Genomic DNA, 23,941 nt, shown 5'->3' with positions numbered 1-23,941 from the left:
AGCTGTCCCGTGTACGGCAACAATCCCTTTCTCCTCTATGTCGTGTTTCAATATGGACTTCAGAGAGTCAAAGCCAAAGTTCCTTTGCCCCAATCCCTTCTCTACCATGGCTGAGATAACCCTCACTACGAGTATTTACTTGTTGCTGAAATACCAGAGAGTTGGAGAACCTGACGTAGTCTTTAAGATTCATAATATCAGAGAATATCCCCATCATTTCGGCTGTGGCGCAATGAATGAATAAAGATCGTAAAAAAATATTTCATTTGACAGATGTGCCCGAAGTTACTACTTAACAACCTCGTTGATGGCCAACATTTAGGAAGGCATGTAGGTCTACTTTTAATTCAGCCTTGGGTGGAATTGAAGCGTTACACGTTTCCTGCTGTCGGCTCCCAGACCGTAGTAGAGGAGCACAGGAGAGTCGTTACCTCCAGGGCCGATGTTCTTTCGGGGGTAACACCCTTCACTTTGACCGGCAGTGGGTCTGCTTACAGGTCGCAATGAAACGGCCACCGATTATTGACAGGCTGGGTACTTTATTCGTAGTTCCACTAATTTAACAGTACACGTCTTTTGCAAAGAAAAGACACAACCCGACTCGTTCATTCACTAAACTGACATGCGCAACCACTCGCTCTCCTCGCTCTTCCACTCACGCTGAAGTCACTCACACACACACACACACACACACACACACACACACACACACACACACACACACACACACACACACACACACACACACACACACACACACACACACACACACACTGCCATTCTCGCTCACACACATACGCTACTCTCATAACAGAAGCATAGTTTGTACTGAATGCATGTTGATGATGATACACTTCTTATAGGGGGTAACTACATTTGCACGAGACCGGCTTCCTCCATCGTCTTTGCCACCTCTTTAAGTAAATTGCCGTCTCTCATTTTCCGACGGCGGCAACAACATGACTATCGTCTCCTTATACTTCCGGATCACGACCCCGGGGAAAAGTCTCGAGCATGCGCAGAACGCAAAATCCAAATCAATGCGATCCGAGCCGATGCATGCACACTTAATTCGACTAACAATCGAATAATCTAGGTGTCTTAATTCGACTATGAGTAACTCGATTCGATTCGATTATAGTTTGACTAAGGTGTATACATGCATCTTAATAATCCAATCATAGTTGGACTAACCCGATAATTCGATTTTCTTGGGGGTCATGTAAATGTACTGACTGATATCTAAATATATTGTGTTAGACATATCTTTGAAAGCACAAAGCTGCCTCCAATAATACATGGTCCTATGAGTAATCAGTATGACATATACAAAACAATAAATTACATAATAATAATAAAAATAACCACTTTATACCGTTTAGGTCGCACTTTACCACGAGGGTTCATTAGCTAACAATTTATTAGCATTAGTTAATGCAGTAATAAGCATTACATTGCATCAACTTAGGGGTTAGATTTACTTGATGATAAACTTCAATACCATGGTTGAACACCATTGGTAAACATGACCACCATAAGTAAATTATTACTAGACCATTAGTTAACTGTTAGTTAATGCTTATTCTGACATTAACTAATGTCATTTAATGGTTAATTAATTTAACCTTATTATGAAAATGCTTTTTTTGCACACATTTTTTAGCCTATTTTAAAAGTTCAAACATTCTTTGTCGTAAGCCAGCAGTGTAGGAACCTACGTTGCTGTTTATGTTGTTTAATTGTCATCATGTGGCAGTTTTATCATTATTTATTCCCAGTGAAATGGTGCCCTCTAGAGGTTGCTTGCTCTCACTACTTCCCATTAATGTTCCCTGAGGGAAGTGCAGTCTGTATTTTCTTTTACATTTATTTAAACGAAGAAATCCTGCCACATATCACTGTCAAGTGACCATCAAATGGCAACGGTAACACAACATTACATAAGCTACCTTAGGTGGTAGGCACCACTTATTTAGCAAAAAACAGTTTTATCAAATCACTGTTTAGAATATAGATAAACTCTATACCATAAAATGCCAATTAAGATATCGTTCAGCAGCACTTGATTCCGATCCCAGCATTGAACTTCCCGTTTTTCTAATCTTTGATGTATGCCAACACTAGGGGGCGTTGTTGATGAGCTTTTGATCTAATATTAATCCTTTGGGACATTACAGCTAGAGTAGGCTGATTTATTGGAAGATAATGGTAATAACAACGTTAGTAAAAATGCATCAAAGTTATAAAGTGCTTTTCAAAGTTGTCAAAGAAGGTTTACATACAGCAGAATCAAAATAGGCAGTTCACTTTAATAAAGAAGTCTGAAGAAGAGCTGGGTTTTCCTCTAAATTATACCAGTGTGGGGACATCTAGGAGGGGAGGAGGAGAAGGAGGAGGAGACGAAGGGTGGAGCAGGTTGTAGAGAGCCCTGTGGTGGAGGAGGAGGAGGAGGAGAGGAAGGGTGGAGCAGGTTGTAGAGAGCCCTGTGGAGGAGGAGGAGAATAAGGGTGGAGCAGGTTGTAGAGAGCCCTGTGGAGGAGGAGAGGAAGGGTGGAGCAGGTTGTAGAGAGCCCTATGGAGGAGGAGGAGGAGGAGGAGGAGAGGAAGGGTGGAGCAGGTTGTAGAGAGCCCTGTGGAGGAGGAGGAGGAGGAGGAGAGGAAGGGTGGAGCAGGTTGTAGAGAGCTCTGTGGAGGAGGAGGAGGAGGAGGAGGAGGAGGAGGAGGAGAGGAAGGGTGGAGCAGGTTGTAGAGAACCCGTGGAGGAGGAAGTTGATCCTGTTTTTATCCGGGATTCCGTGGCGTTCACGGAGCGCTGTGGGCGGCATGTGGCCAACGAGGCAGAGCGGGTTGACTTGTAACTGGTTGACCGACTTTGCCGTCGGTGTGTGAATGTGTGAATGAATGGTTGTCAGTCGCTTTGGATAAAAGCGGCAGCAAAATCCCCTAAATGTAAATGTAAATATGATGTGCTCACTCCTACCGGTCAGAGGACGCCAGATGAGTACGTGCTGGAGTTTGTTCCAGACTTTTTTTTGAGGCACCATAGAGGATGCTGTGGCGGTGGTCCAGCCTGGATGTTACGTATGCATGCATGAGTGTTTGCCACAGCTGGAAGTGACAGTTAGGGTTGAGGCAGGCCATGCGACAGAGGGGGGAGAAGGCTGTGTTGGTGGAGGAGAGGGCTTGGTGAAGGCCAACTCCAAGGTTACGGATTTGGTTGGAGGTAGTTAAGGTGGAGCCATCAATATTGAGTGCCGCGTCCTGAGTGGGGAAGGTATAGAAAGTTTCTTCGTATCTGTGTTTAGATGTTCATTAGGAAGGAGGTAAGGGTGGAGTAAGGGGCAGTTTGGCTGGTTTTGGAGGAGAGGTGGAGTGTCACCGTCCTAACAGTGAAGCTGGAGGCACTCGTGGTGGAGGCTCCGTCCGAGTGTGAGCAGGTAAAGGACTAAGCCCAGGGACCCTTAACCCTGAGGGACCGGAGCTGTGTGTCTGTCGGAGAGGTAGGCCTGCAACCAGGAGTGGGCAGGGCCAGTTTGATCGGAGCAGGCTCAGGACTATACTTTGAGCTGAAACCAGACTGAAAAGGCTCATAGAGGAGGTGGGAGTCTAGGTGGGACTTGAGAGGCACCGACTCTCTAGAGAACTTTTGAGGAAAGGAATCTTGTTTTGTGACGCTTATCAGTTATCATCCTTCTGAATGCCACTTTCGTTTGAGATAGTAAATAGAGAGCTTACAACAAATTTAGCATACAGTCGATGTTCAGGTTTTTCCACACCAATGGATACAGCAGGTCCTATAATTAGCCAGAATATGTCAACAAAGTGCACACCTTTACCAGGTGTGTGAGATCACTACAGCTCCATGGAAGACATTCCTGTTTTAAACTCGTCTGTCAGGTCATTCAGGTTCAGATAAAGCCATCGCATCTCACGTCAACGTCCAACCCATAGATATATATAGAACACTAGATACGCCACGCCCCTCTCAGCCGCGGCAAACGGAGCCGCCATCTTGCGTGGGTCTTGAGTAGGCATTCTCAGACTGTCAGACAGCCACAAATACATATGGTCACAGCTAATTTCTCAGCTCAAAAAAAATGCCAGTTCATTGTGCTGCTTTCGGGTGTGTACACCGACGTTCAGTACACACCAGACGAGAGGGAATCACTTTCCACAGGTGAGATATATTTTTTTAATACATTTTATAGTCATCATTAGCTAGCTTACATTGTGGAGGAGGACTACGGTGAAAGTGAATCGTTTGCGCTAGTAACACTATCGCTGGTTAAACGTCTGCTTACTCTACTATTTACACAATTCAATTTCCCCTGTAACTTAAGTTTGGTAACCTTATTCCAATTTAACTATTTAGGGTTTAGGGGTGTGATCGTTTACAAACTCGTCTAACGGTTACACGACTGCAATGTTTTCATATAGGCCTACACGTTCAACCGTTTCGTATGGCAGGGGCGATGTTTTTTTTCGTCTGGCAGACAGTCAGACATATAGACAGAGTTAGACCGAGAGATCTTTATTTATTAATTTTACTGTTTGACTTCAAAGTGATCATCTGACTTTAGACTCCCGCTTTCACAGAGACAAAAGTAGCCAATAGTGAGAGTGAAATGATTTGCCCCCCCCTTAACCCTAGCTTGAGTTTAAATGTAAATTGGTTTTGGTAAATGCCATCACCTAAATTGTAACTGCTCTTGCCTTTTTTCTTATTCCTTAAGGTTTCCCAAAGCCGGTGACCAGCGAAGAAAATGGGAAGTCGCTCTTAAAAGACAGGGTTTTGCTGCCAATGTCGATACCATGCTCTGCAGTAAACATTTCAAGCCAGAGCATTTTGACCGGACTGGTCAAACTGTCAGGATCAGACTTGGTGTTGTTCCATCCATCTTTGCCTTCCCCGCTCATCTTCTAAAAGTAGGTATACTATTTAGGCTTTCTTGTATGTCAGTGAAACTTATTCATTTATTATGTTATTTCACTAAAGTCAACAGCCAGCACTGACCGGACCACCTCGAATTCAAGGCGAGCCAAGGAGAGCCTACCAATGGACATCCCTCAATATGCCCCTGTTGAACCTGCAGCTCTGCCTCAGTCTCAGCTTGTTGTGAGTAGGGTTCGAACGATTATTTACGCCCCCTACATGCACTGTGCATTCCTTCATCACATGGGGTTGGGGGGTTGACATTTTACTAGATGTTTAATAGATGGGATCAGGCAGATGAGTAATACTTACCTCAACATTCATCTTTTTGTTGTTCAGTGACATTATTCATTGTTCATAAAATAATCAAAACTTGATAAAGCTCTACTTACAAATAAATCTGTCTGTTTTTAATTGTATTATTGTGCTTTGATGTCTGCCTATGACAACATTGTTAAAATTTCAGGGTTAAACATTTCCCAGTTGAATTCAACTCCAAAAGTATTATTTTAACATGTGTTGGGGTAGTAGTAATAAATACTTTCACATACAATGGGGAGTTTTCGAGCCAACAGAAATAACACTTGGAGTATGACAGCAGGTGTTTTTCCCTCCCTTTTACTAGGACCACACTTATGCTCTGTCCAGTTGCCCTTTGGCTCTTAAGGAGGGGTACATTAAGGCAAAGGACAATGTAAGCAGACTGCAGAGGGAAAAGGCGAATACAAGGAAGCGTGAATTGAGGGCAAAGAGTTCCTTGCAGGATATGCTGATGGAGCTGATGGAGCTGAGGGAGAAAAACTTGATGACTGAAGAACTAAGTCAGAGGGTTGGATTGTATGCAGGTAAAATGACGTATGGGTCTGATTCCTTATTGGATACATGTCTACAGTATGTCCCGGAAACATGTCCCTGTTATATTAATGTGTAATCTATGTGTTCAAAGTAGAATTTGTGCTCATGTGGCCGATTTGTTTGGAAATTGTATTTGTTCATTTTTAACTGCTCTACACTTTGGGCGAGATGACATCTACACTAGGCTATGAATACCAACACCAATCATAATATATATTGGTAATTTATTTGATAACCGGTGGAAATAATTCTTTATTCATTGTTAGATCTCCCACTGCACCTTTTCGAGAAAAAGGCCAGTGAATACAGCAAAGAACAGAGGGAGTTTGCCATCACATTACACCTGCATGGACCCAAGGCATACCGCTACCTCAGAAGCACGCTGCAACTTCCTCTCCCTCATCCACGCTCATTGCAAAGGTATCGTATGTTTTCTTCGAGAATGAAATAAAACCAACCTCTATTAGTTCTAAACAACAATTTTATATGGTCCGGGCTAGAGAGGTTAAAATGAATTGCCAAGTAGTCAAAATCTAAAATCATAATGAATTGCTTGAGGAAAATGAGTGATGATTCCTTGGCCTGATAATATGATAGGTACTTTACTTTTTAATTTTTTTAAAGGTGGTTGTCATCATTGGATGAGAGGCCGGGCCTGAATATAATGATGCTCAACATGTTGGGGCGTAAATTGGAAGAAGACCCTGACAAGCATGGCCATGTGACATTAATGCTGGATGCCATGTCCATAAAGAAGCATCTGCAGTACAATCCTCGGACTAAACGGATGTCAGGATATGTGGACCTAGGCAACGGCTGTAACGAAACGGATCCTGCCACAGAGGCTCTAGTGTTGATGGTCGTTGGCCTTAAAGGCCATTGGAAGGCACCGATAGGCTACTTCTTTACTGCAACACTCACAGCAGACACACAAAAAGAGCTTGTTGTCCACGCTTTGGAGGCACTACATGACCGTTCCATCAAAGTAGTGAGTGTTACCATGGATGGACATGCCACCAACCTGGGTATGTGCAACTTGCTTGGAACTAATCTTAAGGGAAACCCGAAAGACCCCCTGAAGACCAGCTTTACCCATCCCTCTTCAGGTGATGAGGTATTTGTCATAATGGATGCGTGCCACATGCTCAAGCTCGCACGCAATATGCTTGAGGTAATACATTTCTCTTGGTATTTGTGGTGGTCTTTATATTCCCATCCTCTGTATGCACTATCATCATATATCATATACTATTCTTTCGCATATCTTCATGCAGTTGCTGATGGGCGTATCCCTCTGTAGCTGCCAAAACCACGTTTACATCGTGGTTGTATTTGTGCGACTAATAATAAATAATAATTCTGATTTAATTTCTGTAGTCATACCGGACTATCAAGAGTGGCAGTGGCAGGATCGAGTGGAAGCACATTGTTGAGCTCCACAATGTGCAAAAAAAGGCAGGGCTGCATGCAGCCAACAAACTGACAGATACTCATGTCAGTTTCAACAACCAAAAAATGAAGGTGTGTTTGTGTGTGTGTTGGGGGGGTTCATATACTGAGATTTGTTTTAAATGTAATATGCAATACAATTAAAATACATTTCTTATTATTAAGGTTTCCCTGGCGGCACAGACATTAAGCAACTCGGTTGCAGTGGCCCTCCGGACACTGAAAGATCTTGGCTACGAACAATTTAATGACTGTGAAGCCACAGTGGAATTCCTTCAGGTACTGCAACACTAGGTTATGAATCCCTTGAACCCAATTGTCACTCCGTGCTATACTTGCATGGCAGTATAGCATGTCAATGTTTTTTCAGTATACAAAACGTAATTAGTGTATTGACAAGCAGGCCTCTCCCACTCACTTCCTACTTTCAGCCTCATATGTTCACCACATTTAAGCCAATATGTATTGAATTTTGACTGAAAGGCAATTAAGTTGGATATCTGATACCTATAGATCATCTGATTTTTCCCTCTGGTTGCCAAAGCTCTAGCATCGAATAACTTGTTACAGTGATTAAGATATATGAATAAACCCAAACATTTCTTTAGATGATTGACAGGCTCTTTGACGTATTGAATAGCCGAAACCCTCATGCTAGAGGATACAAAGCACCGATTGGGAACCTCAATTGGTGTTACAAGTTTGAGTTCCTGTCAAAGGCTAGGAAGTACTTGCTAGATTTGGTGATGATGGATGGTAAACCCCTTCACCAGTCAAAGAGGTTAATTTTTAAATACTTATTGCATGTTGTTCTGAATGGAGTTCATGCTATGCTATTATGCACAGAGTTCACAATGTGCTGTTTTGCACGGAGTTCATGATATGCTGTTCTGCATCAGGTTTAAAAGAAGTTCTGTATATTTGTAGGTGGAGTTGGTAATATAATGAGCAATGTTGATAATTTAAAGTTAATGTAGTCTCCAGCATGTCTGCCATGATCAGTTCTACAAAACATTTTGGAAATTTACAATACAGGACAATACAGGAATTCGGTGCAGGGATGGATTCTGTACGTATTTTTGTGATGTGAAAACACCAAATCAATTCTAAAATGTGCCTTTTCAGAATCAAAATCAGAATCATTTATAGACATTTATGCTAACATAGAATTTGTCTCAGCGTTCCAGTAGCTGCGTTTCCATCTAAAAGGTGATGCAAATCTTTAGAAAGTTTGCATAAAAAGTAATTCGAATTAGGTGCGTTTCCATCAAGTGGTTGGAGCGGGTAACTACACTAGTTCTGCCTGGAGGTGGCGCTGTAGGCAAAAAATGTGTGCCGAATACGTGGCTGTAATAAATGGTAGAAGTAGTTAGTCCACCAATAGAGAAGAGTAATAACAAACCACAAACATGGAGAGAGGAATTCAGCAGCAATTGGTTTCCCTTGGGCAAGTCATAACTGTTCTTTCAGTGAAGTTATCATTGGCTATTTAAACTTCCATCCGTAGACGAAGAAATAGAGAAATTACAGTATACACAGCGATAGCAAGGGAAATACGAGGACGACGTCGAGTGCCTTGCGTATGGGAGAGCACAATAGGGTGATGACATTACACGTTGATGTCGGCAGGGTTGCTATGGCCGGTCGTTATGCGGAAATCGGAAAGACTGTCAGTCCTGTGTGTTCAAAGTTCGCTACGTCACAGCTGTTTCGAAAAGTGTGCTTCTATTTCATCCTTACTGACCTTAAAGCACTGGATATATCAACCTCGCGCATGCGCATTTCGAGGTGACACCGGGAAGGCTATAACTTCCGGTGGCATTAGAGGATCTGTTCCTTTTTTTCTTCTCGCTAAAGTGCAGGAACCGTTTTGACTGAGAAAAGGATTAGAATTTAACTTACGTGCAGCCTCGCGACAACTGTCGGAGCCGCGGACAATCCGTCCTCCAGAGGCTGTGGCTAGCGGGTTACATCGGGAGACAGGTAGGTGGTCGGCGCTTGTCGGTGAAGGCAGTGTGTTCTCTCCCGCTCCCAGCACGCGTGGGCCTCACTGCTCCCTTATTGTTTGGTGCGTTGTTGTTCTAACCACAATCTACTGGGCAAACTTACAGCTGCCTCAACTGTGGTGCATCTCGGCTTGCTGTCCCTGCGGCCACTGCAGATGTGGCTAAACAGCCTCCATCTGGACCCCAAGCGGCACAGGCACCGGAAGGTCAGGGTGTCGTAGCGATGCCTCCTCTCTCTGTCCCCATGGAGAAGGAGGCCATATTTGTCGGCCGGTGTGCCCATGGGCGACATCCCATCCCGTCGGGAGTTGGTCACAACCGACGCTTGCCTCTCGGGATGGAGAGAGGTGTGGCAGGGCAGGACTGCCCAGGGGCAGTGGCCGGCCCAGAGCAACTCACACATCAACGTTCTAGAGCTCCGTGCGGTGTAGCTAGCACTCATCCACTTTCTGCCTCAGTTTGAAGGCAAGCACGTGCTGGCCCGATCGGACAACAAGTCCACTGTTGCCCAGATCAATCATCAAGGGGGCACTTGGTCCGCACGGCTTCTCCGGGTATCTCGGAGCCTGCTGACCTGGGCATATCCCTGCCTGGCCAGCGTGCGGGGAGTCTTCATCCCAGGGGACCGGAATCAGGTCGCCGTCTTCCTGTCGCGACAGAAGCCCCCACCGGGCGAGGGGCGGCTTCACACGGAGGTGGTGGAGAGGATATGGGGTCTCTTTGGCAGGGCGGAAGTGGACCTCTTTGCCTCAGAGGAATCCGCCCACTGCCCCCTCTGGTTCTCCTGGACGGAGGTGACCAGCCCCCTTGGTCAGGACGCCTTGGCTCACGACTGGCCACTGAGTCCTCTGTATGCTTTCCCACCGCTGCCACTGATTCTTCCCACACTTCAGAGGGTGCTCCTGCGGGGTCACAGGCTACTTTTGGTGGCCCCCTTTTGGCCAGGGAGACTCTGGTTTCCACTGCTGCGCAGGCTCTGTTGCAGCTCTCCATGGCGCCTCCCCTACAGAAAGGACCTCCTATCACAACTGGGGGGTCGGATTTGGCACCCAGACCCCCGCCGCCTCCAGCTCTGGGCTTGGCCACTGCAGGGCCCAGTGGTCTGTACGGCGACCGTCAGGAACACCATCCTGAATGCCAGGGCGCCATCGACTAGGGCACAGTACGAGAATAGGTGGAAACTGTTCTCCGACTGATGTAACGGGAAGGCAGTAGACCCAGTACGCTGCCCAGTGGCCACCGTTCTCGAGTTCCTGCAGTCCCTCCTTGATAGTGGTCGCTCCCACTCCACCCTGAGGGTCTATGTGGCGGCTATTTCATCCCAGCACGAAAGGGTAGACGGAGCCACGCTGGGGTGCCACAGGTTGGTGCAGGGCCAGAGTGGGACTCATTTTCAGCCGTGGAGTTTCATGCCTCAGACCGGCCCACTTTAGATCACAACCTATCATATTAAAATAATGTAATGATAACTTTACATGTTGAGCATACAATAGCGCACTGTTCTCTAAAGCCTTGTAATTCTGTGTATTTTTTCTAAAATAATTCCAATTCAGTGGAAGTAATGGTTGCTTCACAATGGGGATTAATTTCAACATGAGTGCACATCTCCACCATTATTCTTTGCAACACAAAATCCTTTTCAACAAATTATAAAAAGAATAAATAAAATATTAAATATTAAATTTGAAAAAATAAAAAGGGTTGCACTCTGTAATAACATAATCAGAACTTAGATTTCACAAATACAACATCAGCATGTCCTTTTCTGCAATATCAAATATCAAGCAAATTAGTGTTCAGATATCTAATCCTTCAAGTCAGCTCTCGTTTACGGACATCTTCATGCACAGTGTTTTGTTTGTTTACAGCCTGCGCGCAACGTGATTCCCGGCCAAACGTTAGCGATTGGTTATGGGAGATCCAGAGTGGCACTGGGCAGATCCAATAGTTTTAAACTTTAACAGACACCCACCTTCAAGTGAGTTAACGTTTGTCAATTGAGTAGGTCCAGACTCTCTGTGCAAATGAAATGAAGTAGGAGTCTGGTAGGACCAGGCTAGGTCTACACAATACTCTTCATTATATTAGTTTAATAATATTCACTTAATGAGCAATCCGCACACTCTGGACCTGTGGGCTCATGGCTGGTGCTTGGTGATGCTGATGCATCTTGTATCTGAGGGGCTACAAGACAAAGTTTATGGCCAGTTATGTGGCGTTGCATCATTATATTATTTAAATTATGTAACGTTAGGTTAGAAAGGCTGTATGTTACAACGCCACGCAATTCATTGACTTTATAGGCTAATTAATTCACTTGCAGGTAAAGTTGCATTTTGTCCAATATCTTGTCGACTTATGCACATTTGGCTGCATGTGTCTCCAGGGCTTTTCTCTTTTTAATCCTCGCTTCTTCTGCGCCACCCTTGCTCTTTTTATTTTCCATTTTGCATTATTATTTTTCTTGCACTTCTGGGGTGGAGCTAGGCTACAAACACCACTGAAAGTGTGCGGTGTGCACGGACGTTACGTCAGGCTGCGTCTGCGTCTGTTTCTTGTTGGTGGGCGTGCCCTTAACCTGCGTCCGCGTCCCAGTTTCATTGACATAATCAAACAGACCGCCAGCTCCCTGATATGATGACAGATGACTAAAGAAAAGTGCCGCAAGTGGAGACGGACCAGCGACAGCGGTAACATAACAGCATACACGTGATACCCACTAAGTGCCATGACTGAACACCGGCACAAAATAAATGAAAATAATAAACACCTACACCGGCCCTCGTGGCCCAAAAATAGGACCGGCCCATCGGGAATTGTCCCGGTCCTCCCCATTAGCCACTCCGGGCCTGGGTTGGTGTCCCTTTTTCTTAGAGGGGTTCTGCGGCTGCGTACCCCTAGGACCCTGAGGGCCCCAGCATGGGATCTGCCCCTGGTGTTGGAGGCCATGTCGTCACCTCCGTTTGAGCCCTTGACCCAGGTAGGGTTAAAGTGGCTGTCCATGAAGGTGGCTTTCCTGCTTGCCATTACCTCCGCGAAGCGGGTCGGGGAATTGCAGGCCCTATCCGTGGCAGAGACATGCCTGCGTTCAAACCCTGATGGCTCAGGGATAGTCCTATGGCCGAATGTGGCGTTCCTACCCAAGGTGCTCTCACGCACCCATTTCAACCAGCCTATCCTGCTCGCTCGCTTTGACTCCCCGTCTGAGGAGGGGAGATCTGAGCTACTCTGCCCGGTACGGGCGCTCAAGGCCTACATTGCTGCGACTGCGAGTATTCGACAGTCAGAGCAATTGTTTGTGTGTCACGATGGTCCTAACAGGTGCCTTGACCAAGCAGAGACTGTCCCACTGGGTTGTCGACGCCATCACAAACGCCTATGGGGCCAGTGGCTGCCCCCCACCATCCGGTGTGAGGTGCCAGGTTGCGTTGCAACCTCATGGGCTGCACTGAGAGGGGTGCCCCTGGAGGCAATTTGTGCTGCGGCATCATGGGTCAACGTCGCCGGCCCCTATCCAATGGATGCAGTCCTACGGCCAAGCTCTGCTGCCTCCAATGAGTGAGGTGGGTGTTGGATTCTTTGTGACCTTGTTGGTATGGTCATCCAGTGCTTTAAGCACCGCCTCTGGCGGTCAGTAAGGATGAAACAGAACGAAAGTCACAGATGTAACTACGATTCTATGAATCCTGGATGACCGCCAGAGTGTCTAGTCACTCAGAATCCTTGTGTTTTCACGAGAAGATTCTAGGAACAGATCCTCTAACGCCACCGGAAGTCATAGCTTTCCCGGTGTCATGTGGGGGTCACAGGTGACTATGTTGGTATTAGGTACTCGAAATGCGCATGCGCGATATGGATATATCCAGTGCTTTAAGCAGTGCCTCTGGCGGTCATCCAGGATTCATAGAACCGTAGTTACATCTGTAACTTTCGTACCATCTCCCATTTTGCGAATTTACTCTCTTTCGCATTTCTCTAAAACCACCTCAAGCGAGCGGGTAAACTTTTTGGCGAATTAGAGGATCTTTATGCAAATGTTGGTGTTTCCATCACCGTTTACTGATTCGATACTTCATAGTTTGCATAAAATCAGGGGGATGGAAACGCACCTAGTGTGTGTGTTTCAACAAATATAGTGCAACAGGACAGGACAGGACAATCAAAACAATGCAATGGGTGATGAGATACATACTAGATAATAAAGTGCAAGTGCATAATTAAGTCCAATGTGATTCTAGTCCTGGAAAGGTATCACGTGGGAGGGGAGGCTGGTAGACAAAGTCGTTTACCAGCCTGGCGGCTGAGGGGAAAAAACTAAGTAGGCTACTATACATTAAAAGATGTGTAAAGATGTGTAAAGATGTGATTTGAGGTAACGTTTGAAACGCAGCAAGTGGGCGGGTCTTGGCAGCACTACCAGCCAACTATGAACCAGGAGCTCATTAAATTTATACAATGTCTCCTAAACAACTCAGTTATCAACATTAGAAATGCTGTTGCGGGTAAACCCAAAACATGTGGATGATATTTTAAAACATGGATATCTTTATCCATAACCCCCTGCATCTTTTCATTGAAAGTTGACTGCATTATGTTGCTAATTTGAACCTCCCTGTCTGGTGAGGTCAGCGAGCCATCAGAGGTCTGTATATACCATGTACCTGAGCTCCAAACAGTGTAACCTGAGATGGTGTTCCCCGGTCAGTGTTGCCTGCTCCTATCTGCTGACCGCCAGAGCGCTGCACTTAGCTGGCACGTTACAGAACTCGCACGCCTACACCCCATGCACAGGATAGTTCAGCCTCTGCTATTTTGTTATGATGTAACTTTACTCTCCATTATATACATCTATACCTATATATAGTGGGAATACACAGGTATAGACATTTAGGTGCTTCCACTAATCATTTAAAATAATGGAAATCATGTATGTACATCTGATGTTTCTATTTCTATTGGAGCCATATGGCAATGATACATTATTAAAAAGCGTCAGAGAAGTGGGTGTGGCCCCGCAGCTCAAGGACAACGGCACACGAGTCAATCATACATTTACCCCTCCCCCCGTGGGAGTGCACAACCCTTTACTTGATCAGGTTAACTTGGGCTTTGTTTCCTCTGGCACGGTCTGATCAATCTGCTTTGATTAGGCCGTGACCACTCACTAGTCACACAGGGAGTTATCATGGGTCACTTAGCGTCAGTGGGCACAGACCCCCCCCCCCCCCCCAATCCATCTTCACTACAAGCACGGCCACTGAAACAATGTTATTTCAGTGAACTAATATTTAACAACAACTTTCAGGAATTGAAGAGTATTTCATATAAGGCAGTATATTTGTCAGGCTGGGAGTGTAAATATAGCCATTGGCCACCCAACACAGCCCGTTGCTTGTAAACGAAGCACTGCATGTGCTGACATGTCAGTCAGGCCCTTGCAGGGGAATGTCTTGTTCCTTCAGTCGCTATCTATCTAGTTGGATTAGTGGTTGAGTGACTCGGCCCTTGCATGTGATGTTCCTATACAATCAGTTGTGCTGACAGATAATCGACCACATACACTAACAGAAGGGTTTCCTTTTTGTTCATTCCAAATACCTAAATGGTCCTTCAAAGCCCAGCACTGATGACAGACAGCAATCAGACACACTTGTCATTCTTTATTGGAGTGGATGTACAAAGTCAATATTGAAAAAGAAAGAGAAAACAAGGTGATGCTAAAGTCCCTAGTAGCATCTGTAATGAACTGCATATTTTTGTGGAAAGGACAACAGGCAATGCACAGGACAAACGAGACAAGTTCCTACTACAATCCTTGAGTAAAGCACAGGACAAAAAAACAAGTGATAAACCAAAGCCAAAAACATTTGCACAGTGCATCTAGTGAAACATTGTTGCATAGAAGGGTTGAGTGTATGGTAAAGGTGACTATAAATCAACAGTTTAGTACACGTCTCCACCACCATAGTGAGTCCCCTATATAGAGGCCCGAGATACGAGAACTATAGAACACTGAGCGTCAAGAGGTTACCGGCCGCTACATCATCCATGACCCTGCAGTGCTCCAACCCTTCAAAATACCACTTTCAACACTGTTCAGGATGTCAGTCTACAAAAATAGAAACACACAATCTTTAAATAATAAAATACAACGTCCCTCTGTATCCTGAGCACGGCTCATTCTCTCCTGCTTCACCTGATGGTGATTCAGGCGTGTTTGTATCAATTGCCGCCCGTCCTCAGCTAGCTCTGTTTCTATGCTCAGTGAGTGAAGAGTGTCTGTAAAACTGAGGTATGCTCTTATGTAGTTGAGAAATGACACCAATCACATCACAACCTGTGTTGTAACCCCCTTGACAAGACGCCTGCAAATGTCGTTGAAAAATAAAACAAGCAAACTGAGATGTCTAAGGACAAAAGGTGAGAAACTATGTAGTGGGGGGGGGGGGGGGGGGGGGGGGGCAACATGTGCATGATATGCATCTCGAATCGGTCCAGCATAAAAGTCCAAAACCAAAAACTATTATGATTTGAGGCGGGCAGAAGATCTAATAAGAAGAACCATGGTTTCTCCTACCAGGGAATGTAATCAGATGTCCACCTTTGAGAAAAGAACAAAACCATTGAAAAAGGAACCACAAACAGCCCAAACAGAAACGATGGGAACGTGTACATACGTTGTGTAGAAGACATGAGGTAGTATAATACAAAAGGAAAAACATCTATAACATCCTAGTGTTTGTAAACCGGAAGACTACCGCAGGTTAGCTACTAACGCTGAGTAACAATGTTGACTCTTCAGATGTACAACCATCTGGGCAAGGGAAATCTAGAACATTCAAGCCTGAACCATAAACAAACTGCTGCTTCCACATTGTTCTGTGTACTTAATCTGATTCCATGTTCAAGTGAAAGCATGAAACCAAATCGTATAATCTGAAGATATTAGTACTGGGTTTACCTGACCATGAGGATCTCTTCAAGTTACCCTGCATTTGTTTTCACCATTGCTTTGATACTACAACTCTGTACATATGCACACCCAAATGACTTAATTCACAAGAGACAATTGATCAAAAAAAAAGGCGTTAATGGCGTAAAAAACAAAAAAACTTGGCACACAATTAAAAATAACTTAAATGATCAAAATAAGCAATTCCCCCTGAATACCAAAGAAAAAACTATAACGTTCTTGCCTTCCTTATCAAAAGTCTATCTTTAACGAAAGCACAGTAGAAGAACAAAGCGTAACATTCACCGAAATATCTTTGCCCTGCCTTGAGAAGGCCCTGTTAGCTCTAGGGGCATTACTCATGGTTCTTCTCGCTGGTCATCGTAGTGTTAGATTAAAGAAACTAAACCGTGGCAAACATTAACATGGTTTATCGTCAAGAACCAGAGAACAATGTACATTTCATCTGATTACAACCCAAGGCACAGTCGGCTGAGGAGGTGATTATCAGGGCAAATCGTTAGAAAATGCAAAGAGTGTTTTTTTGTTGTTTTAATGGTGTTCAATTGTATTCTATTTGAATCCTCCTCCCCTCCCCAAACAAAGACATGATTAGATAAAACCAATAGTTGAATTGATTATCCGTCAGAGAATAGGTCAGAACATGCAGTCTAAGCGGAGGAGACGTGACGACGGGGCTGTGAATGAGAAGGCACGAGAAGCGCAGCGTTGGGTTTGGCCGTGACCAGGGGTTCGACTTCACTCCTTTTTAGTGGACTTTATTAGTGGCCTTGGACTTCTAGAATACCCTTTTTCCTTCTTCTGTATCAGGTGAAAACACTAAAAGGAAACCATTGCCACAAGATTGAAATCTGCTAATGAACTCATTTTGACGGTAATACTGACCAAACAATCAATTTATTTAATATGCTAATCTTGAACAATTTCCCCCTTTCTGGGGATTTGCACTAGTAGACCCTGAAATGGCTTTGTCGTTTAAAGTGCAGAACAACTATTCTTGATATTTGTTTAAAAAAAAGGGACATTTCTCAATGTATTTTTTGGAATATTTTAGGCCAACGATTAAGATTTCTTATTTTGGGGGGGGGCAGCAAATCACAGAACCAACCGCAGACAACTTGTAGCATAAATATCCAAACTCAATAACACGTTCCCTTGATGTCTTCGGTCTGGACAGGAGTTTCACAGTCTTCAGTTGTACCCAGGAAGTCGCTCGCTCGGCACTCTATTGGGTGGCCTGGTGGGAGAGAGAGGCAAATCACAGCAGCCGGTGAGCCGCGGTGTCCACCAAAGTTGGAGCAAAGAGAAAAACCATGAAAGCCTCCTCCAATGGAACCCAAAGAGCCGTGAACTAAGCTCTACTGCTGCTCCCGCCTGGATGCATAACAGGCCGTGTAACTTTGCCTCGGACCAACGGCGCCGAGGCAGCCTGAGCCAAAGAGGCAGCTTGAGCCAACAGAGGCAGCCTGAGCCAACAGAGGCCGCCTGAGCCAACAGAGGCCGACCAAAGGCCCTTTTTTTTAGCGTAAACTGTGCCTCTATTTTAGTGCAACCGTTACTTACTATGAGACACTTTTTTTCTGAATACAAGATGTTTGATCCATTGTTACATTTCATTTAGGGCATTTAGCAAAGGCTTTTATCCAAAGCGACTTACAATAAAGCACATTAGTCAGAAGAAGATGACACGAAAAATCATTGTTGGTACAGTGAGGATGTTCATAGAACAAAGATAGCTAGGATAACACGCTACACAACCAAGTACTATATGTACGACATACAATAAGTGTGTACATGAAGTTGACTATGTTGTCTATTTAAGTGGTCTATGAAAGGTCTCGTGCACACAGATACCCTTGTGGCTCCAGTGTGTTGGACATGTACCGTGGGCCACGTCGCAGGCTGTTTGCAGGCTGCTGAGTCAGGGAGCCGCTGGCGCATTCTGCAGTCTGCCCTCTGACTCACTTTGCAGCCCACCCTCCGCAGGGGGTGGGCCACAAGCTCAGCACTTTATTTAGAAGGCAGCAACTGCTTCCAATCTACTGAATGCTGCGAGTACTGTGGTGATAGGTGGTGGTGGCTCTGGTCTGCTGACCACTAGAAGTCAGCCACGTTTTTTAACAGGCCTTGATACATTAAACCCTTTTTAATGTATTTTCAAACAAGGAAAACCTGGCTTTCAGTCGCCTCAGAAGGAGAGCCAGAGGGATACGGCAGTCGTTGGCTCTCAATTGCTCCTGCACAGGCTGCCTGGGCACCAACTATAGACGACATTTATATAGTGAAGATCTTCCAATACTAACTAATGGGCAATGTTGCTGTCTGACGCGCTCGTGTTGGGCCTGTCTGACCCACATAGGCTGATATGCCAGTTGTTGTCAGGGATTTTTCCCACAATGCTGTTATGTAAGACACTTAAGCCATGGGGAGGGATTTGGAGCTTACGTTAGCGAGGCAGAGGCGCGGCATGTTGTGATAGCCTGCGCTGACTCAGCGGATTTTCAGGGGGGGGCGGGTTATTGAATTAATACCCTGGGTTAACCTTTTGTTTGTCAACCCCTGCATTAACATTATAACCAGATGGTGTACACAGCTACAGCAACACCAGCTCTAACCAGCCAGGGTGTTTCCAAGGGTAGGTAGGTAGCCCACTTCAGCCTAAAACCAACCAAATAGTTCACATAATCCCCCTTTAAAATCATTAAACAAGGAGATTGATGGACTGCGCTTGCGAAGCAAAATGGTGGAGCATCCCAAACGCACGTCCATTTTGAACAATTGCCACTCCCATTTAGTTTGACAGCAGCAAATGGGCAGCGCACAGCAGAGAGGTTTCAGGAACAGATTTAAGCTTGTTGGGATCAATTAAAGAGGAAAACAACCTCATCACCGGAGAGTTTATACAGCGACAGGGCCACTGGTAACCAGGTCAGCTGTAAGCTAGTGCGATTTGAAGAAGACTAATGAGGTGGATGGTTAGAGGAAGAGACACGTGATACATTGTTGACACACACACACACACACACACACACACACACACACACACACACACACACACACACACACACACACACACACACACACACACACACACACACACACACACACACACACACACACACACACACACACCTTTTATTAGTCTAGCAACTGCTTGGAGCAGGTACACACCGCTAAGACACACACCAGTGTTGGCAGCTGTACCTCCAAATGGCAGATCGATATGTTCAATATTAGAAATAACTACAAAAGCTGTTATTGAGATACTGGTTTTGATGTCAGCCGTTCCTGTTGGAGCGGTCATTATTGTAATCCTTGTCTCCCGTGGAGAACTCCCACCTACGTGGACTAGCCAGTACGCGTCGCCGAGCGTACTTCCAACAACAATGTAACCTGGGCGGGTTTAATAATGGTTAAAGCACGTCGTTGGTCATAACAAACATTGAGAATACCATCGGACACAGACCGTAGTCAGCCAAGAGGGGGACTGTGGGGGTCTGGAACAGCGGTTGGGCGAGGGCATGAGGACAAACAATTCTGACACAGCTTATTTTGGCCCGGCGGTAACAATCTAGTAGGTATAATAGCCTTACTGAGGTAGGTAATTCCATAGAAACGTACAGGTTAACATAAATGAAGGGGTTAACGAGCGCCTGCCATGACTCTGGCCCATACAGCTTTGTAAGCTATCTCACATCAACACATTTGTTGTCTACAGACGGTCAAGATGTGTCCAAAAGGTTCTGCAATGACCAACGTCCATACAACTGACGGCATTTATAGGTACATCCATGCAAGGCTCGAGTACGATAAGTTTCCATTTTAGTCATAATTCCAGAAGTCTTTCGTTGTCTTGTGCATTTTATATTGCAACGGCTTCTTCTTTCTTGTACTAGATCGAGAACAGCAAGAGCCCTTAATTAATTTAATTACCAGGTAGCTACGGAAAACAGCGATGCGACTCCCGACTAACTTCTCAAACCATTAACGAAGTAGTTTACGCATGTATGGTATTGTTTTAGGCACGCTCTAAAACCTTGCTGTTCGACCAGAAACTGACCCAGAATGAATGTGCGTTATTGTTACTAATGAATCTTCGGATCTGACCCACTCTCCCAAACTAGAGCGTAATGCCCGAAAACTGGGCATTAGATGTAAAACGTATTGAATGATGATAATGTAAGGGCCCCTGACTGCAGCCTTCCACCAAGCATCAAGAAAGAAGTTTGGCATCAAACCTACGGTGTTCAGTCCTCCTGAATTAACTCCTTAGATTAGTCTGAGGAGAGCAATAATTCCAAAGCAGTGGTTTTTACAAAGCATATTTGTGGAGGAATAGACTGATAAAAAGGTTCAATACTACATATACTAGGCCTAATATATTCGACCTGAATGAGTCAATCCCCTATATAATAACAATAATGAGCCGGAACAGGAGAGTAGGGTTAAAAGTTTGGTTAGGTTATTGGTATTCACCAAGTTGGCATCTTTAAATATTTAGAAACTAATGGTGGAAAGATGTCGTACTTAGTTACAGTACTTAGCTGTATAGCATCTTACCCTCTCTATCTTGAGTGTATACAGTGAATTGGTTAACCTTAAGATTGTTAGAGCGTGCCTCTTGGTTCTTTGATCATCCTTACTGTACCGACAGCGATATATTGTTTGACCTTCTTGACATATGTACCTATTGTAAGTCGCTTTGGATAAAAGCGTCTGATAAATGCCATGAATTCAAGTGAAAGAAGGACATTAAACGTATGTCGAGATACTCCCAACACACCCACCTGGGGCGGGTCAGCAGGTCACCTGGTCCACGCGGGCCTGTAGCTGGAAGGCGTCGGGCCGGTCCTGAGGGTTCACCGCCAGCATGTCCATCAGCAGCTGCTTCACGCCTTCCGACATGGAGGAGCGCCGCCGCTGCGGAATGTGAAGCACCATCTTTGGGTTCTCTAGCAGCGCCTCGCCCACCGGCACTATGTCCTCCCCCTGACGCACGTACGTGCCCAGCAGCTCCCGCTTGGACTCGGCGTCGATGAAGGTGATCCGCTCCAGCATGGCCCAGATAATGATGCCCAGGGCAAAGATGTCCGCCTTGGCCGTGTAGTGGCCCTCCCACACCTCGGGCGCCATGAAAAAGTCAGAGCCGCACGCCGACGACAGCCAGTACTTGTTGATGTTGGAGGTGCGGTTCTTGTTGTGGTTGTCCTCTCCGTCCTTGCCCGAGCACACCGCCGAGCCGCCCAGGCCGGCGCAAACCTTGCTGAGGCCGAAGTCCGCCACCTTGAGGACGGGCGTACCCGACTTCTCCGAGATGAGGATGTTGTCGGGCTTGAGGTCGCGATGCACGATGTTGTTGTCGTGCAGGAAGGCCACAGCGCTGGTGAGCTGCAGCATGAAGCTGCTGTTGGTGCCCGGGTCCGGCCGCCGGGAGAGGATGAACTGGTTGAGGTCTCCGCCTTCGCAGAACTCCATGACGAACCACAGGTAGCAGGGCTCCTCAGGGTGGCTCAACACCCGCTCGCCTGCAGGACAGGGGCACATCCAGGGCCTGGGTTAGGCATTAGAGTTTAGGGCCATCGATTTGGATAACTGATTAGGTCGACAGAGGTGCCTCCATAACTAGAATAGGCTGAATTAGAACAACACAGGTTATTTTGTTCTCTCCATGGAACCCTCTCAGCTAAACATCTGAGAAGTAATGACTTGGGTTCCTGGCCTGAGGAGTAGATTCTGTGTAATAAATGTAGTGCTGGCCTGCTTTGATCATTATGTGTGCAAGCAAAATGCTAGTGTGATTCCTTTGCATGTTCAAGTCAATACAAAAATGGTTTAGAAGTGCAAAGTACTAAGTTCTTCTGCACATTACACACAGCCATGAGATATGTAGGTCCCATGCCACAGCTGTGGGTAATTTGAAGCCAACAACAGGATCGGTGTTCTTTGTTCTTCTGTTCTGACAGTTCATAATTTTCACAAGATACCTTTCCACATTACCAACTAATTAACACCCAACTCGCTGACCAAAGTTAAACAGGGATGTTCGGTTCTGCTCAGGAGTTCAATCCCAGATCAGGCTTGGCTGCCTGGAGCCGACTCCATTTTGCCTTGCCTCGCCTCAGGACACAGCCCGCCCCCGCCCCCCCCCCCCCCCACCCCACCCCCAAACACCAAACCACGTTAGGGCGTTTGGAAACCTCACACAACTCGTTGAAACGCTATCGTGGATTAAACCGAGATGTTTAATCAATTATTCATGACATAACAAACCCGAGGTAGCAACAAAGTAGCCAACGTGTAAACTGGCGAGTGACGTAACAACAGCCAACAATGTTTGGACGCAATGTTACCGCTCAGCTCGAGAAGACCCAGATTTGACTCACTTTAAGATCAGGATTACATTGCTGAAGTTAAAACAAAGACAACATACGAAGCAATTATCAGAAAAATGTGCCATTAAAAGCGTTGCTGGCTTATCAATGGTGGCTAATCAATCGGCTCGATGTAGGCTATACGACGGTGAAACACAACACATATCAAGGTCCTAAAATTGCTTCTCTGGCATTAACTGTGTCGTGTGTTTAATCATGACTGACATTGCGTTATTGACATCTAAATCATCTAGAGCGAGTAAGACAGGAAGATATGGGAGAGAGCGGGGAAGACATGCAGAAAAGGACTACTGGCAGGACCACGAATCGAATCAGGGTTGCTGCGGTCAGGACTGGGCCTTGAAAGTACGCTCTACCAGGTGAACCACCGGGATAAAGCGCCCGGAACAGTAGGCTACCTTTTAACGAGGTCTCCACCAGGCGCAGGTACTGCCGGGAGCGCTTGTTCCCGTGGCTCATCTTCTGGGCCAGGCCGTTCCTCTGGAGCACGCACTCCTCCAGCTGCACCACGTTCTGGTGGCGCTTCTCCAGACTGGCCAGGGCCCAGAACTCCTGTAGGGCCAGCTCTACATTCTCCGGGGCGTCGCATCGGAGTTTCTTCACCGCCACTTTGGCCCCTGAGCGCCTAGCCACGGCTTCGTACACCACGCCGTAGCTGCCTCGGCCCACCTCCCGCAGGATGTTGTATCTGGGGGACATGACCCGCCTCTCGATGCTGCTGCCGCCGTTCTTCTGGAAGACGTGTGTGTCATCTATCTCCGTGTCGTCGTCTTCATCCGTGTTCCCCATGCTCAACGATTTCAGCACATTTGTAATTTCCCTTTTGGTTGATTTATCTTGTGTTGCGGTTTGTCTGCAGCATGCTCGCACACTCCTGGTGCGCCTTGGCCTTGGGCCCCCCGCGGTCTCCATGGGTTCTCCCTTCAGGACTCGGGTAGAAGGGCACCGGAGCTCCGCATGTTGTCGATGGACGCGACGGGTCCAGTGCAGCCACACTCGTTCAGCTAGGACACTTGTTCAGCCTCTGTTCTGGGACTGGAAAAACAGACATTAGTACAAAGTGTCCGCGCTGTTGAACATCGAAGGGAGGGGAGGACGAGTGTTGCCAGATTGGGACACATTTCCGCCAAATCTGGCAACCCTGGCTGTAGCGTGCTGTGGACAGGGTTGTGATTGGGCGAGAAAGTTGGCCCAATCTGGCAACACTGGGAAGGACTCCAGTCCCGGGCCAGTCCATTCAGAAAAGAACACGGGGTATCGATGTCAATTCAAGACTGTTTAGATGTCACTAACTGCGTGTGACAGACACGATTAAACACACGACAAAGTTATT

General features: G+C 46.0%; 1 protein-coding gene across 5 annotated transcripts in view; it reads right to left on the bottom strand.

Moving 5' to 3' along the window:
* The window catches only part of LOC130395366 (serine/threonine-protein kinase 35-like), a 45,201-nt gene extending 21,461 nt beyond the window's left edge, over positions 1–23,740 (bottom strand). For 3 of the 5 annotated variants that reach the window (XR_008898579.1, XM_056604774.1, XM_056604773.1), the window contains exons 1-2: positions 23,007–23,740; positions 21,004–21,741 (exon numbers count right to left, since the gene is read on the bottom strand). Coding sequence is in view for 4 of the 5 variants with exons in the window: in XM_056604774.1 (XP_056460749.1) it covers positions 21,014–21,741; positions 23,007–23,520 (1,242 nt within the window). In the remaining variant the exon portion in view is untranslated. Of the gene's footprint in view, positions 1–17,223; positions 17,454–21,003; positions 21,742–23,006 lie in introns of those variants that run through there. The other 2 variants (XM_056604772.1, XM_056604775.1) reach the window with 2 other exon arrangements.
* Positions 23,741–23,941: the final 201 nt, after the last annotated feature.

This window comes from Gadus chalcogrammus, chromosome 1 (assembly GCF_026213295.1).
Source record: "Gadus chalcogrammus isolate NIFS_2021 chromosome 1, NIFS_Gcha_1.0, whole genome shotgun sequence".
In the NCBI taxonomy this organism is placed as follows: Eukaryota; Metazoa; Chordata; class Actinopteri; order Gadiformes; family Gadidae; genus Gadus; species Gadus chalcogrammus.
The sequence above is the reverse complement of the archived record's forward strand: the minus strand, read 5'-3'. Positions and strand labels throughout refer to the sequence as shown.